The sequence below is a fragment of the Metopolophium dirhodum genome, chromosome 1 (genome assembly GCF_019925205.1).
Source record: "Metopolophium dirhodum isolate CAU chromosome 1, ASM1992520v1, whole genome shotgun sequence".
Taxonomy (NCBI): domain Eukaryota; kingdom Metazoa; phylum Arthropoda; class Insecta; order Hemiptera; family Aphididae; genus Metopolophium; species Metopolophium dirhodum.
In genome coordinates this window covers 91,585,444-91,604,823 of record NC_083560.1, presented here as the reverse complement: position 1 = coordinate 91,604,823, position 19,380 = coordinate 91,585,444, and the positions used below count along the sequence as shown (strand labels likewise).

General features: G+C 28.3%; 2 protein-coding genes and 1 long non-coding RNA gene across 3 annotated transcripts; 1 reads left to right on the top strand and 2 right to left on the bottom strand.

The window, feature by feature from the left end:
• Nucleotides 1-12,669: 12,669 nt before the first annotated feature.
• On the bottom strand, nucleotides 12,670-14,886 carry LOC132945406 (uncharacterized). Its single transcript, XM_061015141.1, has 2 exons — nucleotides 14,739-14,886; nucleotides 12,670-13,346 (listed from the first exon to the last, which is right to left on the bottom strand). Exons 1-2 carry the CDS (start codon nucleotides 14,884-14,886, stop codon nucleotides 12,670-12,672), a joined length of 825 nt encoding a protein of 274 aa, XP_060871124.1.
• LOC132949746 (uncharacterized) lies at nucleotides 13,945-14,620 on the top strand. The gene has a single exon (XM_061020796.1). The coding sequence runs from the start codon at nucleotides 13,945-13,947 to the stop codon at nucleotides 14,569-14,571; it is 627 nt and encodes a 208-aa protein (XP_060876779.1). The 3' UTR covers nucleotides 14,572-14,620.
• A 3,175-nt stretch (nucleotides 14,887-18,061) lies between the features above and the next one.
• LOC132937417 (uncharacterized) lies at nucleotides 18,062-18,880 on the bottom strand. Its single transcript, XR_009663670.1, has 4 exons — nucleotides 18,800-18,880; nucleotides 18,607-18,733; nucleotides 18,282-18,432; nucleotides 18,062-18,203 (listed from the first exon to the last, which is right to left on the bottom strand). It is a non-coding gene; the product is annotated as an uncharacterized LOC132937417 (long non-coding RNA).
• Nucleotides 18,881-19,380: the final 500 nt, after the last annotated feature.

The window sequence follows — 19,380 nt, the reverse complement described above, 5'->3', positions numbered from 1 at the left end:
AATTAGATACGTTTCTGTAATAATATTATATTATTTAAGTTTAACAGTTTTACACGAATCCAAAAGAACGATGAACGAACTTACAAATATTATAAAATAATACCAGATCACATCATACTATTGGACAATAGTTGAATATAATACTGTGGCGAGCCAAGGCTTCACCACAATACTCTCCTCCGGCGGTCACACCACCTATCGTTGGCAACACCGCCCGGCACCTCAGCGTCCGTTGCGACGGCCGAGTTAAGGAGCGCGCACACCAGATCCGTTTCGTTACGTTCCGTCACGTCACGTCACGGTTTCCGTCGAACGGAAAGCTTTGCGTATTATATTATATTCTTATGAACAGGCGCACACTGGTTACGACACGTATTGTCATGTCGTATCTTGGAAACGTCAGGAGACGGATATATTGCTGTTTAGGGCAAAATTGACGGACGACGGACACAACTTGTCAGCATTTCGATCGATAATCATTTTTCTCTGTGTGGTACAAATTTGTATTTTTGTTTAAAGTTGTTAAAACACTTTCATTACACTATTAAATAATGGAAGACGAATACTGATTGAGTGTGTTCGCAAATACGCTTTTATTTATGATCCAACCGAAAAAGGACAAGCTGATATGCGATTGCTAAAAAATGCATGGGAAGAAGTAGCAAAGACAGTGGGAAGTTCTGGTAAGTATAATTTATTTTCATTGAACATTTGAACAGTTTATAATATTTCTACATAGTTAAAATGATGTAAGACTTAACTAAAAATAAATTTGTGTATACACATACCAAAAATTATAATAATATAAAATGTATTTAATAATTATGTTTTACCTTTTTAAAAATGATTAAAAAAACGGCTGTATATAATTTATTTTAAAAACTATACTACCTAATCTACTTAATAATATTATTCTATAAAATATTTAATTTTAATTTAATTTTAGCATAGGTAATATTCGTTTTCAATAATTACTTCGGGTTGTAAACGCTTTCTCCCACTGCCACGGTCAGTGGCGTGCCCAAGGGGGGGGGAGGTTAGGGGTTATATCCCCCCCCATTGGATTTTTTTTGTTAACTTCAACTTATTAGATATTACCATAGACAAACATTTATATATGGATATGGATATTACTTTTAAAATTATCAGTAATAAGTTATTGCTTACAAATTATTTCCCATTGGCTATTATAAACATTCACTATACGGATTATACTGATTATAGATCAGTGATTATGAATTCATGTTCATGAGCAATAAATCTTCTAAGTAATAATTAATAATCAATTATGTTTATGGTATGATAGAAGATAGAATGATGGATCATCCTAATCACGTATACTAAAAATATAAGGTCTATGGGTAAATCAGTGGTTACCAATCACTAATCAGATATAAATTATCAGCTACTTCAATGACCAGTTCTTATCTCTCAGTAGATCATAATATAATTGTGATATTCTATTAATAGCTAATACTCTATTATTGTTACTTTGTGATAATACCAATTGCAGTGATAGTATACACTATACCTACATACAACATACTTACAAACATTTTTATTTATTGTTTAAGTATTTGACATTTAACAATTTTAAGTTCTTTTATTTATAATGGCAAAACGTGATGGATCGATTTTGTCATTTTTGTCAAAGAAACCTAAAGTTAATCAGAAGGTAAGTTGGTATTGAAATATTAAGAATGTAAATAATATTATGAAAAAAATAAGTTTATAAAGTATTATACAATTATGTAGTTTAATTTAATATTATGTTATTAATAATAAGTAAGTCTATATAATATTTTGTTAATTTAAATGAGTTATAGACTTAGAAATTATTAACACTCATATATAATTATATTTATATAAAATATACATAAATATTATTACATTTTTAGATAAACACATCACTTATGGATACAGATTTTAACACAACAAATGTTGACAAATCAGACTTTTTTTATGTTGTTGATTCAATATCCAAAAAATATTAAGGTAATATTCTTTTATATATCTATTTAAATCTTAAATATTTTTTTTATTATTACAAAATAATAATAATTTGTTTATATTTTGTATATACTAATGTTAATTTATATTTACCTATTGAATTTCACAACATAATTATTGGACTTATTTTAACCTAATATTCTACACTAAATAAAAATAAATTTCCAATATTTTATGAACTATTAGTTATTAAATTTTAGGAAAGTATTTTATACATTAGCTTTAACATTAATTACTCAACAATTTTTAAAATATATTTATATATACATTTTTCTAATACTTCTGGTTTAAAGTTATATTTATTTAAAAAAGATTTAAATTTTAAAATCTTCAATTTTTATGAAGAATGTATAATTTAATTAAGTTACACATATCACATTTAAAACTGTATGAACGATTAGTAAGTATATTAATTTGTTTTCTAATGGCTTATTTTAGATTCTCAGTGGAGCAATAGGACTTTATTAAGTTTTAATTAATCGCAGCTTATTTTAAAGTATTTGTTTTTAGGATTAAAAAATATTTTTGCTTTTACATAATTTAAGCTTATTAAAAAAAAAAAAAAAACATTTACAAAGTAATGCACTAAAAATTGTATTATAATGCCAAATAGCTTGAAGATTTGATAACCATTTAAAGTTATTAAGTAAATGTATTTTTATCACAGTTACATGATCGATTTATAAAACATCATAAATTATTGCAAAGTTTTAGTTGTATTCTACCTGGCTATAAAACTCATTCAGGAACTGATCAAGATATTAAATACCTCATTGATACATATCAAGAGGATTTGAATAACAGTAGCTTAGTTATAACTGGAGAATTATGTTTATGGCAAGAAAAGTGTAATGAGATTCATGTTTCAAAAAGCGCTCTTGATGTTTTTAGTGAATGTGACCATATGATATTTCCACACATACACAAATTATTAAAAATTTTAATAACCCTACCAGTCACTACCGCAACTGGTGAACGATCATTTTCCACATTAAAGCGTTTAAAGACTTATATAAGGAATTCTATTGGACAAGCAAGATTAAACGGCTTAGCTATGATGAACATTCATCGAGACATTAAAATAAATACTGATGAAGTCATTGATGAGATGAGTACAAAATCTAGGAGGTTAAATTTTCGTTTGGAATAACTAAGTTGTTTTTAAGAATTATTTGGACGGTGTTTGTGCAAAAGGGCTCAAGTCCAAATTTTTCATTTTTCACATTATACATTAATTTTATACGCAATTTTGCGCCGCGTCTACTGGTACCACTGGTTTGGACAGATGTAGAACCGTTATCAAGTTATTGATATGTGCGTTTTGTCACAAGTCGTAATAACTAAATTTTGTTTGTGAAAAAGGACATAACTGCATACATAAATATTGGTTTTTGTGTAAAACGGCACTAGTCTAATATTTAATCGTGTAAAAGGGATCAAGTCTTTATATTTTTATACGTTCTGTGGTTAAAACGTTTTATTAATTAATTTTTAACTTTTTTAATTCAAAAAGATGACTTCAAGAAGAGCTGAAAATCTTGTTTCATTAGCAAACAATAGTAAAAACTTAAAAGAAGGTAGAAACCAAGTTATGCATTTTACATTAGTGTTGTGTGTTTGTATTTATTTTAAACCAATTTCTATATTTTATTATTTACCTACCTATGTTGTTAGTAAAAATTATATGTAAAATATTAATTTATAAATTACTTTGTATTATTTTGTACTAAAAGGGAATGATAGTAATAGCAATAACTGTCTGAATAATCGTACAAAGAAAATATTGACTGTTAGACGAAATTTAAATCGTGATGTAAAATGGCTCAGGTACACGAAAGAAAACAATACTATGGTACAATACAAAAAATCATTAAGAACAGAAGATAATTTTATTGACTTTAATATGGCTCGCAGAAGTGTAAGAAGTTCTTTATTACCTCAAGCATATAGTACAACACTTGCAATATCTGACGATAAAAAAAAATATCTTCTTTCTCTATTAAATTTAATACCAGATGTGTATCACGATTTTTACAAAAACTTAAAATCAAAAACCGATATCCAAGATCCGATTGTATCTTCTGAAGATGACAGCTCTTAAACTATAATATCATTATTAACAATTATAATATTTATATTTTTAAATGTTCAAAAAGTAATATTTTACTATTTTTTTTTCTTATCAAGTCTTATTTGCTTATAATTTTATTTGTGTATAAACTATCAAAGTTTGTTATTTATTCTTATTTTAAACTATTTTTCTTATGAAGTTTTATTTGCTTATAATTTTATTTGTGTATAAACTATCAAAGTTTGTTATTTATTTTTATTTTAAACTATTAAACCTGAAAAATAACATAATTAGGTTAATTTTTTGCTATGAAAAAATATTGCTCATTTTTATTATACCTACCAATTTAATATCATTAATAAATAATTAATAAAAATGAGTTATTTGTTAATTAATTAATCATTTAGGCTTAGTAAAAAAAAAAATTAAAAATTCTAAAACTATGAGAACACTGGATAAATCAATTAATTATTATATAGGTACTATTTTGTGTGGCACATTGGTACCTTCTACATTTCTGTATATTGCGAAAAAGGGCACAAGTCGTAAAAGTGGTATTAATATATTCGTGCACATGGGCATAAGTCAATTATAATAATGATTCAAATACTTAAGGTATGTAATACTTAATTATTCAAAGTTTAGATGTTTAAATTACCTATTTGTAAAAAAAAAATCATTCATTTATTGTTTTAAATGGCCAATACACGTTTTTTACGTCTACTGTAAAATCGTGTTTTCTAACATGAGCCCTTTTGCACAAACACCGTCCATTTTTCTTTTGTATATTAATTATTTTAATAAAGGTTATAAATGTTTTTAGTTTAATGTTGTCATTTTATTTAAACAATAGTGTATAGCGTGTGGCTATTTAAATTAATTCTAATTGTAGAATGATACTCAATATGCATGAATGTACATATTATACATAATATGTTTAGCAATTTTTGTGTTTGGATAACCATGATTAATTTAAATGTACTTTTACTAAAAAATTTAAATCCCCCCCCCATTGAAATTTCCTGGGCACGCCACTGGCCACGGTACTGTACCATCTGACACAAAAAACTGTTTGAAGTTTTCTCTTATAATAAATGCTTCTCTTGGATTGTTTCCTCCAACTCTTGTAAAGTTGTTCAACCCTTCTGGAGTATTTGTATCCTCCAATTCTCCTGGTTGCCAATAACATTTATCATTCCGCAAAATATTATGCAACACTGTCGTCGCCAATATAACTGTGTCCATGTTCTCTGGTTTTAAGTTGAATTTTCTGTTATAAATTTTAAATTTTTTTGCCAATATACCGAATGCATTTTCAACTACTCTTCTAGCTCGGCAATGGTGGTAGTTGTAAACAGTGGCGTATCCAGAATTTTTTTTTTTGGGGGGGGGGGGGTTAATAAAAGTGTAACATATAACATTTTATTGAATTGTGTTTTTATTATAATAAATCATCATACATTAAATATTTTATAAGTGTATAACTATTTTATAACGCTGACTATAAAAAGTTGAAGTTTGTAAATATTTTTTTTTTCAAACTATAAATTTATATTCAATTTTCGTTTCGATTTTTTAGCAAGTTCATCTAAAACATCATTAATATCCACGTTAATATCACGATGAATATTAAGTAAGTCTTCACATTTCAATACGGGCAATTATGAAAAACGCTATCGAAGTATTCGAAAATGCACTAAGGTTTAATAATGTAAAAATACATTAGGAATTATAATTTGTAAGATATCGATATCACAATCGCAGAAGCCGCTAATCGGTTTTATTATTATGTTATCTGTATTCTGTATCATAATGTCATGTAATTCGGGTTTTGCTAATATTATTAGTCAGTTTTATACGTGCATCGTACACTATACGAAAAGTTATCTTGAAAGTTACAAGAATCTAAAAGTTATAATATTTTGACGTGTAATGGTGACCGCTGGGTGCCGCGTGCTTTGTCGGTCGATCATTAAATTAATTAAATATTGAACAATTTTCGGGGGGGGGGGAGGTTACAACCCCCTAACCCCCCCCCTGGATACGCCACTGGTTGTAGACCTTATTGTCTCGATTATTTTCAAGAGCGTTCCCTGGGAACGGTCTCATTGTATTTTTAGTGAGAGGAAATGCTTCATCGCAAACGATCACGTGAGGGGTGATTACGTCTGAAAGTGGTAACGATTTTGGTGGGGGGATATTTAAAGTCCCATTAGCAAAGGATTGTCCTAAAGATGATGATCTAAAAATTCCACCATCACTGTTTCTCCCGTAAGCCCCAACATCAACAGTTATAAACTTATAATCTGCATCAACAAGAGCTAACAATACAATGCTGAATTCTTTTTTATAATTAAAGTACATGGAGCCTGTTTTTGGTGGTTTTTCAATAACGCAATGTTTGCCGTCCAATGCACCTATGCAATTTGGATAGTTCCAGATTCGCCAAAATTTTTCTTCAACTCTTTGCCATTGTTCCACAGTCGGTTGGGGCATATAGACACCGTGCATCTGAACAGCCAGCGCTCGGAGTGGACTAAATACGTATTACTGTCGTGAGACAAATAGCGACCGGCGTATGCAGTTAGGTAGATCAGATGTTGTTGTTGGCACTTTTGAAAATTTACCTTCTTTCAGTTTAAAATAAAATTTAATATTTTGATTTTTAAAAGATAAAAAAAAACCCAACGCTACAGTAAAATAATTTTTTTTTCAAAACGCTACTTTTTTATAACTATAAAGAGCTGTAATATAATTTTTCCACCGAGCTCTGAACATACCGTGTTTTAAATAGTAACACGTGACTTGTGGTTACTACAAAAATTGTATTGTTTTACTTAGCTTGCCATGCCACCACAATATGATTATAATTATGACTTAATTGATAAACAATTATTGCACACATTTTAAAATTGTTATCAATTTTCAAAATTCAACTTATAAAATTAAATTTTGTAAACTGTAGTGTTGAAAAGTTCTAAAATGAGTGACTTGATTTTAAAGTACGGGTTTCAAACTATTTATTCAAATGTTAAATTTAATGACAAAAAAGCTTTGAACTTGGTTAAAAATGTTATAAATGTTATAAATGTTCAAGAAATTAAATCTTCAGATGGTCAGTTAAATTTCATTTCTGGACATGTTATTCGGCAAACATCTGTTATGTCTATGCCTTACAAAGTAAAAATTGAGGTAGGTACTATGTAATCACTTAGTAAGCATGTATACAAATTAGGGTATAGGTATTATAGCACTTAATTAGCTCAGTGTGAATTTATGTATTATTTTGTTTTTAGTTAGATGAAACTAGAACTATAAGGAATGCATTCTGTGAATGTGCAGCAGGTGCAGGTGAAAGATGCAAACACATTGGTGCTCTTTTTCATTTTATAAATAATGAAGAAAGTTATTCACAGACTGATTTCCCTCAAACATGGGGAAAGCCTTCAAAAGCAGGAGAAGAAAAATATAAAAAAGGGAAAAGGATATCAGATCTATTTCCTGTAAAGAAACAAAAACTTAACATTATGGAAGTCGATGATAAACATTTGTTTGAAAATCATGAATTATTAGATTTATATTGTCCACTAAGTATAAATTTAAAAATTGAAATGCATACAGAAGTAGATTTAATTTGTGAAAAAACCTTAAAATATATTATAGATGAAGTAGATAAAAAAATAATTTTTGAAACAAATAATCCATACTTAAACACCATAATTTTGAGGCAAAAATTATTTTCCATAATTAAAAGCCCATGTAATTTTCCTTTAAATTTTGAGTTATCTGAATTTTACTTTAACTTAATTTTTGTTACAGAAGACAAAATAAAAACTATTTTTAATCAAACGATAGATCAATCAGATCAATTTCGGTTGAATAACAGAAAGTTTCGAATCTCAGCTAGCACAAAAGTGCATAAAATTAAAACTTTAAAAATTTTAACACATGAAAGACAGATTTCACTTGCAAAATCCTTATTAGATAGTAAACCTTTAATTGGAAAAGCTGCTAAAAAATGTAAAATATGGCCATCAAACTGAAAACAAAGCTTTTGAGGCATATTCAAAGATGGTTGGGTTTGAAGTTATTAAATGTGGACTAGTAGTGCATGTTGATAAACATTGGCTTTGTGCTTCGCCAGACAGAATTGTAATAATCAATAATAGACCAAACAAAGTGCTAGAAATAAAATGTCCAATAACATGTCAGGATAAAGGTATAATTGACCCTGTAACTAACATACCTAATGTTAATTACTTGAAACTAATTAATGGTGAAATTACATTAAAAAAAAGTCACTCATATTATTCTCAATGTCAAATATTAATGTTTGTTACTGGATTAGATGAATGTGATCTTTTTGTGTATAACTTATTGAGTCCTGTTTTGTTGACTATTACCAAAGATGAAGATTATTTATTGAATACTTTACCAAAAGTAGAAAATTTTTATTTTTCATATTATTTACCAGCTTCTTTTTTAAATGAAAAGCAAAAACCAAAATAGTGGTGCCCTTTGACAGCTAATTTGTATATTAAGTCTAAGTTTTTGAAGTTGTAAACTATTGTTAGAAATAAGCAAACAATTATATTCATTCAAATTTCTTAATATATTATTCTCTCTATAATATCATCAGTTTGTATTACTCTTGTACCTTGAATATAAATAGACTCTTTGCTCTGCAGTAGAAGGTTGCTCAACTCTTATTTCAGTGCAGTCTATTATACACCTACAATTTGGGTAATTAATTTCGAAAGCTTTTGGTAATAGTGATTGAACAGTTCTTTTACTTGGCCAAAAAATAAAATCTTTTGTTTGTACACTTAATATTGAAAGAGTATCTGAAAAAACTCTAGCTACAGTGGTTCTGTGTATACCAAAAAACACAGCTAAAGCTGAATAAGTGATCCCCAATTTAATTTTCATCAAGAATAATAATAAGCAATTTTCTTTGGTAATTAAGGAACGATTATTATTAGGCATAAACTTGAGTAAGATATTAAATATTTTAAATGTTGTGCCTGTTAAATCTTTTAAAGAATTTTCATTTTTAACAGACTGAAACCCATGGAACGCCTCACAGTATAAACATGATAAATTATTACTTGAGTCAACGCCACTACTTTTATCAATTAATTTTGGTTTACAATCAGAATTTAAACTATTTGAAACAGAAGGTATTGATGCTTGTGTAGACAAATTCTTACCATCAAAACAACAAGAAAATACAAAATCCTGAGTATCATTTACATCAAATGCAGCTTGAGAACCTTTATCTATTTTATAAATAATTGGTTGGTCTAAGAACTGTTCAACAGGATTTTCAATGAGCTCATTGTCCATGTGAGTAATTGTAAAATTTCTGTTCAAATGTCGTTTGTACCTATCCTCTTTTTGTACAGAATTACATTTTTGTTTTTTATAATTTTCTGGAAATATTGATGGATTATATGATGGACTTAAAGGATGATTAGATTTCTTTTTTCCAATAAAATGTTCTGAACAAATTGAACTTCGTAGTTTAGGCCACCATAGTTTTCCCTTGTCACTAAAATCAAAGAAAATTAAATCAGTGTTTTAGTATACAAGTGTGACACTATTAAGCAAATTTAAAAATATCCGAGATAAAAAAAGTACTTACTCAAGTCGATTTACAGCTTTAACCCATTGCAATTTGCGTTCTTTTTCGTATGACCTATTCGGGAAATTGTAGAACACAACATCTGATGTATTTGAATATGTTGAATTGCAATTAACGACACAGCAGTTATGGTTTGATTTTCGCACATTACTCATGCTTAGACAATGTATTAGAAATTAATTTATTGTAATAATTTAATGTAATAATTTATTATTATAAGTTATTAAATTGTGTCAATTGTGATTGTTAACATGATACATTTTATAAATTCATCATTCATTAATCATTATTATTTAATTAAATCTTAGATCATATACAATGGATGGAGTCATAGCATACTACGGGCATAAAAAGAGTTGATGCCAACATTACTATAGGACCTGTGACATCTGCGCATGCGCAACTGCTTATCATAATATTTCAATCTGTTCATATTATTATAATGCCGACACTCTGCGCCAAGCATTAATGATAAGAGACCACACGCATGCGCATATCATCGAGGTCCTACAGTGATGTTGGCTTCACAAATAGTTCGTATGGCTCTATCCATTGTATATGATCTAAGAATTAAATTCACAATCAAGGTAGATCCACAACAATGATAATATATAGTTAATGATAATAAAAAATACATCACATTATTATTTATTCGTATTAAATTACATTACAACTATAATCATGAAACAAATATTAAGAAATTAAATATGCAGAATTCGAATAATTCGATTAATCATTCAAACTTTCAATTTATCCAAAAGATTTTGAAATAAAACATATTTTATAAATAATTCCCCATAAAACCAGTAGAACAGTCTCACGACAGTAGTGTTGGTCTTCTCCACTAGGGCTCGTCATTTTTCAGCAGCTGCACGGTGTCTATAGACAGGTTGCAAAACTTCCCATAGGGCTCCGCATGTATCATAAATTATTTTACGAACTGTAGACTCGCCAAGTCGATTGCTAAACGAAATAGTTGCAAAAGAGTCTCCGTAACCTAAAAATCTGCAAAGAAAAAATGCATAATTAAGTCAAAAAAGGAAAGGTAGATAAGTATGTCATTTTGTCGTATAAAATTGGTCGCTAAATAGTTGTAATAGTTGCTTTTAACAGACGGCTATAATTTATAATATTAATATATATTTTTTGATATAATTAATACCAGAGTTGTGCAAAATGTTATCAACATAATAATTAAAAAAAAATAATTCGAATAATTTGAAAACATAATTATTAATAAATGTATATAAATGTATTTATAATTTATTAATTATTTATTCGAATATTAATCATATTATAGATTCTGAGCGAAGCAATGATAATATGTAATATGTATTGATTCTACAATGATGTGTGTTTTTTTTTTATTTGTATCTGTGTACACAATAAAAGTATAGTCGAAATTAAGATTTGATTAAGTTAAAATTTAAAATTCTCAGTCGTTTTTAAAAGCACAACAGAAAAATAAGGAAAAACTGAAATTTTACACAAATTTAGATTTTGAGAAAATCGATTTTGGTATTTAATTCTAAAACAAATTACCCTAAATACATGATATTTAACACTAAATGTTTATAATAGCATTTTATATACACCATAAATATTTCAAAATATGTTGACTTAATTTTAGCTGTTTACGAATATTTTAAATTAAAATTTTTTCTGTTTTTTACTACAAATGTCAATACAATTTATTTTTTCATGATGTTAAAATATATTTATTCGTTGTGTTAAAATGCTTGAAAATTTAGTACAAGGCTCCTGATATTCTATAACAATTACAGTCGAACAATATTTAAAAGGTGGGTAAGTGGATGTCGCTTTGCTGTACAGTAGGTTACAAGTGGGTAACTAAAAAAACGAAAAACGATTAATTAGTTATTAATTATTATAAATACGGTAGCCAGTAAGTTTATTTAATATTATAAGATTACCTACATCAAAATAACTAAAATCGTTTTTCTTGGTTATTTAATATGTCATTCATCAAAATTTGAACGTAAAATAACTAAAAATCTAAAAAAGTTGAAAACTAAGTTTATCAGCTAATCAGGTAAACAGCTCAAAACAAGTCAAAATATTTTGAAAACATTTTTCGATATTAAATTTTCACGAGCAGATCGAGTACTTCCACTTTTAAGCGTTAACAGTAATGTTAAAGTTCAGGCAACTAAAGAAATTGAAACACCAGAAAATGTCTATTATAGCGACGAATATGAGATGGAGGAAGAAAAAGAAATATAACTCAAAATGTTTTGGTAAATTTTTTATTTTTATCCGTGATAGAGTTTTGTAGTTGTGGAATAGGCCTACTAGGGATACCACGTAAAAAAAACGCGCCTAAGGCTGTGTTCTCACCAAAAGCAACTGATGACGGCAACGCGATAGAGATTCGAGTCTAGTTTTAGTTGAGTTGCTTAATTGTTCTCGCCTAAAAACTGAAATGCAACTGTGCACTTTTCAGTTTCACATAATTCAGTTGTCAAAATGTCTTCGTCGGATGAGGATATGCTTGTAGCATTAATGTATTTGAGACATAAAAAACGGCAAAAAAAAAGAATATGGGCTCATCCTTATTATTCATTACACATTAACCATAGTTCATTCATATTATCCAGAGAATTAGATCAAGATCCAGGCAAATTTCATGGATTTTATAGGATGAGCATTGAAACGTTTCAAGATTTAGTCGAATTAATGAAACCATCAATTAAAAGACTGGATACAAACTACCGAAAAGCAGTGTCAGTCGAGGAAAGACTTCTCATTACGATAAGGTAATATTTAGTATTTTAATAAAATATAATAGAATTGAATGCAATTACATGATTAAATTATTAAATGTTTTATTTAAAAAATAAAAATAATAGTAGTGACCTGTAAAATTAAATAAATAATAAAAAAAATTGAATACCCTTGAAAACTCATTAAATCTTATTATTTATTATTGTATATTAAAATATCCAAAACCACTGTCTGCTGGATCATATTGCTGATATTGATTATCTGTTCTGGACTCTGGTATAATTGGTGATGAAGAGTAACTAGCAGCACTTGAACGACTAGATATGTTTATTGAATCTGAGTCTTCCAAAATACAAGCAATGATGTCCAAAACTTTTCTTTTGAATTGCCTTTTCTGCGTGGAGTTCATTTGTTGCATATCTGGCAGTAAACTCAATAGGAACTTTTGATCTGCACATTCTGGAGTTGTAGTTAAATTTTTCTTTTTTGTTTCAAAATATTCTATAAAACAACTTTCGACATCACTGGCTTTATTATTTAATTTTAACTTTTTGGCGCCATGTGATATTGTTTTTTGGTTATTTGACTTTTCTTCATTGGTCAATATATCAGACAATCCTTGTTCATGATCAGATTGTATTTCATCATTTAGGCCTACTTGGATATCATCAATGTTTTTGTTTTCCAATTCTGGTAATATCAATAAATTACCTTGTTGTTGTTTACCACTCTTAACGAAAGGCATTATGAACTGCATAGCTTCTTCTAAATAATATTTTTTTTTAATACCACCCGATGAACCACTGGGTACTTTTTGTCTTAAATGACGTAGAAATACTGTTCGAAGGTTTTTCCATCGCTCTTTACATGTCTGTACTAAAATAATATAAATAATAAATTGATTACTTATAAAATAAATACATTATTGACCAATATATTTTATATAAATATAGTTTAATATATATATATATACCTATAATATAGAATATTATAAAATTGAATATATATAACAGGATACGTTTATAATAATATTTTCTATACGCCATTTAACTTTCGAAATATTTTGACTTTTTTAAACTATTAATAGGCATATGACAATTTAATTTTTTTTTCCATTATTGCCAATAAAATTGTTTTTGTCGGGTCAAAATCCAAATTTATGTATATAAATTATTTTAGGTATATGGCAACAGGAGAAAGTTTTAGAGCTATGACATATCACTTTATGAGAGGGCTTACGACAATTAGTACTATTGTTTCAAACACTACTGAAAATATTTGGACCGTACTTCATCCAGAATATTTGGGTTCACCAACGCAAGAAAAATGGATACAAATTTCTAACAGATTTTATGAATTATGGAATATACCAAACTGTTTAGGGGCGATTGACGGTAAACATTTTAGAATTAAATGTTTACCAAATACCGGGTCAACATATTTTAACTATAAAAATTATTTCTCAATAGTACTTATGGCTTGTGTTGACGCCGACGGATTATTTACAACGATAGATGTTGGTGAAGTAGGGAGAAATAGTGATGGTGCTGTTTTTCGAACTTCAAATCTCGGACGTGCTCTAAATTTAGGTGTATTACAGCTACCTCCCAGTAAACCATTACCTTCAAGTAATGATGAAAATGATTTTCCTTTTTATTTTGTAGCGGATGAAGCTTTTCCCCTCACAAAATATATAATGAGACCTTATCCAAAACGAAGTTTGGACAATAAAAAAAGAGTTTTCAATTATCGACTTTCAAGAGGCCGTAAAAGTGTCGAGTGTGCGTTTGGTATGTTAGTATCCAAATTTCGTTTATTTGAAGGACCAATTTGTTGTAAGGAAGAAACTATAAATTTCATTATAAAAGCTGCTTGTGTCCTTCACAATTTTATTCGAATAAAACAAGGAATATTTACTCATCCTAAACAGTTTGAAATACAACAAGAAAATCATCAAATTTCGAATATTCAAGTTCAACAAAATCGAGTTCAACAAGTAATAAGACCTTTATCAGAGGCACAACAAAACAGGGAAAAATTATGTAATTATTTTATGTCACCAGCCGGTTCTATTCCATATCAATGGAACACTATAATTTAATTAATTTAATACCCATATCCGATAAATTATAATTATTATTATTTTTTTTTTCAAATTTAATTTTAGTTACTGATGAATGATGATGTACTATGTATATATTTAATATTTTATGCATAACATTAATTAATACATAAGTTATTACATAATAATAAAAAAAAAATACTTACTAGAATCATGTGTTATTTTTGAAATGTCATTCCACGCTTTTTCTTTGATATCTTGCCGTGTATAATTAGGCGATGTTATATCATATAGACAAGTATGACTTTCAATAAGTTGTACAAAATTTACATTTTTTTCCTGCTCATTTGCCATTTTATTAAATAAATAAATAAAATATACAAAAGGTACAAATAAATAAGTAAATAAACACGCAGCGAGCAAGCAACTAGCTAGAAGAGACTGACATATCGAGTTGCTTTAAAATAGTTTCCAAATAGTCGAGTTGAAATCTAGTCCTGTTGCTACCGGTCAGAACATGTCAATTTAGTAATACGTGTCGCGTTGCGTCGCGGTTGCGTTGCCGTCATCAGTTGCTTTTGGTGAGAACACCGCCTAATACTCAACCTCCGTAGGTGGTGTGGAATAGAGTAAAAATAATGTACTATAAATATCAAGGAAAGTTAGTGTGTTAGCTTGGACCGTACAACGATGATTTTCATAAATATCTATCTCGAAAAAAAGTTCTTATAAATACTAATTTTTACTTACATATTTTTTTTTGAAACTTTTTGATTGTAGACCTAAGGACTTGGGATACTTTTTTATAGATAATTTAGTATATAGGTATTTTAGTTGTCCAGTTGATATTTTAAGAGGTATTAGTGAAAAACTGAATTTTGAGCAATTTTCACCCCTTAAACAACCCTTAAAATTTTAGCACATGCGTTATCACCGGGCACTTTTAGGAGAATAATCAGGACCCTAAACTATAACGAAAAACCAATCAAAACCTTTTGTTTGATTCCGAATAAAGCTGCTTTTTGGGCATAACTTATGTGGACTAATAATCGAGTAATCGAATAATTTTGATTATGAGTAAAATAATCGAGCAATCGAGTAAGTTCTGATATGAGTAACGTAATCGAATTTTGAAATGTTTTAAATTATTATCTGGTAATTGATTATTTAGTAGGTATATTTTAAATCTGAAAAATGGTTTACATATGACATTGCAATTATCAATGTGGTACATATTTAATATTTATGATTATATGTATTTATTACCTATCTACTTTAATCCTGAACAGGCGAAACTGCTGAGTTCTGATTCTCTCGCTGGTTGTGAACTATAAAACATCAATAAGGTGTGAAAATTGAAATACGATGGTCAAGCCGGCTATCGCTACCTTATCTGATGTTTTTATTTTTTAATTTGTTATAGTTATGTTTTTAGTCATTTCTACATTCTAAATTTCTAACTCAGTTGTATAAATAAATACAGACAATGCGATGTATGTTTATAAATGAAACAATATACACATGTATTATTTTTATCAAAAATAATTTTATTCGTAGGCGCGTTATAAATAAACTCTGCTATCGCTAATCACCATTTTACTGTTTAAGGTAAGGTTTCGTTTCTGCAGTCGACTGCAGCAGTGACTGCATGCAGTCGCTGCAGCCATGACTAAATAAACAGGCATGATCACTAGATTATTTCACGCATTCATTCTTCCCCAGACTTGGATGAAAAACTATATATCATGGAGAAAACAGTTATTCCCACTATAATTTAATTATATTATATTAGTTATTATTATTATAATATTACTTATTAGTTATTAGTAATACATTTAATCTAGTAGTAATAATATAATAAATAATCAAAATGATGAGTTCCCATGTCATTATTGTTTTTGTATTGTTCAATATTGTGTAAATATAAACATTGTATAAATAAATATATGCATAATAACATTATATATTACAATGTTTGTTTTTCTTTAGTTATTTATACTTTTCCTTCTCCATACAGCCATCATCATTGTAAGAAACAATTTATTTAATATTGGTTTACTGGTTTATTAGTTTTGCCTGCAAAAAAGTGTATTGTTTTCTCCTGGCCTTTTAAGCAAATTGTTGTTATAAATTCATTTTATTTTTATAAATAAAAATGCCCAACTGCATGGTACCTAGCTGTGCAAATAGCTCTGCCATAGGGTTTGGTAAGGCTGTAAGTTATTACAGAGTTCCAAAGTCACCCACTTATCGTGCAAAGTGGTTTAACGCATGTGGTGTAGTTGACAATACAGTGAAAGATGGTAAGTCATCATGTAGTATACTGTTAGGTATTTTTATTTAATGAAGGGACAATTAAACATTGCAATAATTTGTGCAATAGCACGAATTTGTTCAAAACATTTCTCGCCAAATGCAATGAAGGAGAAACCGTTGATCCAAATTAAGGCAGGATATTCTCCTTGCAAAAGTAAAAAGCTTAAAGCTGATGCAGTCCCTACAAAATATCTAACTCCACGGAAAGTAAGTATTTAATTTTATTTTACTAAAAAATATTGTGTGAACTAAATAAATTGTATTTCAATACAACATAACAAAAATAGTGGATACTTTATACATAGCATGGTAGGTATGATATAGGTACATAGTTTTAATTATAAATACAGTCTCTACACTTTAATATATATTTTACAGATAAAAAGCTCTAGAGTTAAATTAAATTCTATCCTACAAACTGCTGAAGTCTCAACATTCTCAAATCCAGAAATTTTACCGAACGCGGATTCTTTAAATGAATGTCCCTTGGTAATACATAAAACATTGTTAAAAATAGTTTATTTCTTTATCACTATTTTCTTAACTACCTATGATAGCATATATATGAGCATAACATAATTTGTAATACAACTTGACATATGATGCAGGTACCAAAGGTTGAAGTTCTCGATGACTGTAAAAAACCATTCATCCCGAGGTCTCTTGTTAATGAATTTGAACATGATGTGTCATTTTTACCCATTGACAACTCTGAAATGTTTGTACAATTTTTTTCTTGTTTGTCTTGTAGTTGACTAAAAAAAAAATTAAATTCATAATTTCTGTTAATATTTCTCATTTTGAATTTATAATTTATAGCGATTATCTCCGAAAACAACTTGATAATTTAAATCAAAAACTTTTGGATGTTCAAAAAGAAAATGAACAGCTTCATATAAAAAATAGAGAGGATTTTAATTTAAATGTGCATAAGTTGTTTTCGTCAGTGTTCACTAAAACACAAATTAATTACTTTTTAAATGACAAAAAAAAATTAAAAAGTGGGAGAATGAGGATATTGTATCAGCGATAACACTCAGAAGTATTTCTACAGCCGCTTATTCATATCTGCTTCAAACTATTCCATTGTTAAGTATTCAATTATTTCAAAACTGATGTGGACTATTTTATAACATGTTGTCGTATTTTAGGTCTTTCTACATTAAGAATCTTTCTACATTGTTGTTCTCTCTTTTGATGAAGTTTACATAGCACATGATGTATGCTATGATAAAGCAATTGATCAAGTTTTAGGACCACATCAAACTGTGCAAGTGGTCATGGTTAGAGGACTCTTCAAATCTTGGAAGCAGCCAGTATTTTATTCTTATGACACACCAATGACTGCTTCAATACTAAACAACATAATTAATAAATTATATAACTGTGGATATAATGTGGCAGCAGTTACAAGTGATATGGGTCCTACTAACATTTCTTTGTGGAATTCATTGAAAGTTACCCATACAAATAGTAGTTTTTTACATCCAAACACTGGAAAAAACGTCCATGTCTTTGCTGATGTACCACATTTATTGAAATTGATAAGAAACAACATCATTGATCATGGATTTAACATGGTTACTGAAAATGGTAATACTTTAAGTTCATATAAATTGTGACAATTTTGTTTACTTCATATTATATTCATAACAATGTATTAAAATTTCTTTATGTTAAGGTAATAAATACATAGGTAAAAGTTTGTTTGAATCTTTGTTGAAAGTACAAGGTACAAATGACTTGACTGTTACTTACAAAGTGACAGAGTTTCATTTAAATGTCAGTGGAGTTCAACGTCAAAAAGTTAAAACCGCGGCCCAACTTCTTTCCAGGACCGTTGCTAAAGCAATGCAATACTATGGAGACACGGGTGCACTAACATCTAATTGGAAAGAAGTACACTAAAATTTCCCGAGTTTGGATATTATCACATTGTATAATTACTTACTATAATAATTGTTTATATTTAGTGTTCAGAAGCAATTTTGTTGATAAATAACTGGTTTGATCTTCATAACTCTCAGCAAATATTAGGGGACATTTTCAGTGCATATGGAATAAATTTGGATGAACAGAACCATATTTTAAGTTTGATGGATAATTTTATTAGTACAATGAGAGTACACGGAAAAAAAAAAACTTATGACATTCCAAAAGGGAATTCTGATTTCAAATTTATCTTTAAGAAACCTGTACAAAGATCTTAAAGATTATATTGGTATAGAATATATTATTACAAGACGACTTAACCAGGATGTAATTATAAGTTATTCTATCTACTTATTTATAAAAATAATTAATTATATGTACCTATATTTATTTAGGTATTAGAAAACTTTTTCAGTTTTATGAGAGGCATGGGAGGATCAAATGGCCATCCAACCCCTATAGATTTCAAGTATCGGTAATATTGAATTTACATAACTCACTAAAATATTTAACCTTTATTAAAATTAATCATCTATATTTTCAAGCCTAAGATGGTACATATTAGGAAAGCATTCTTCAGCATTTTTCATAAAAAATAGT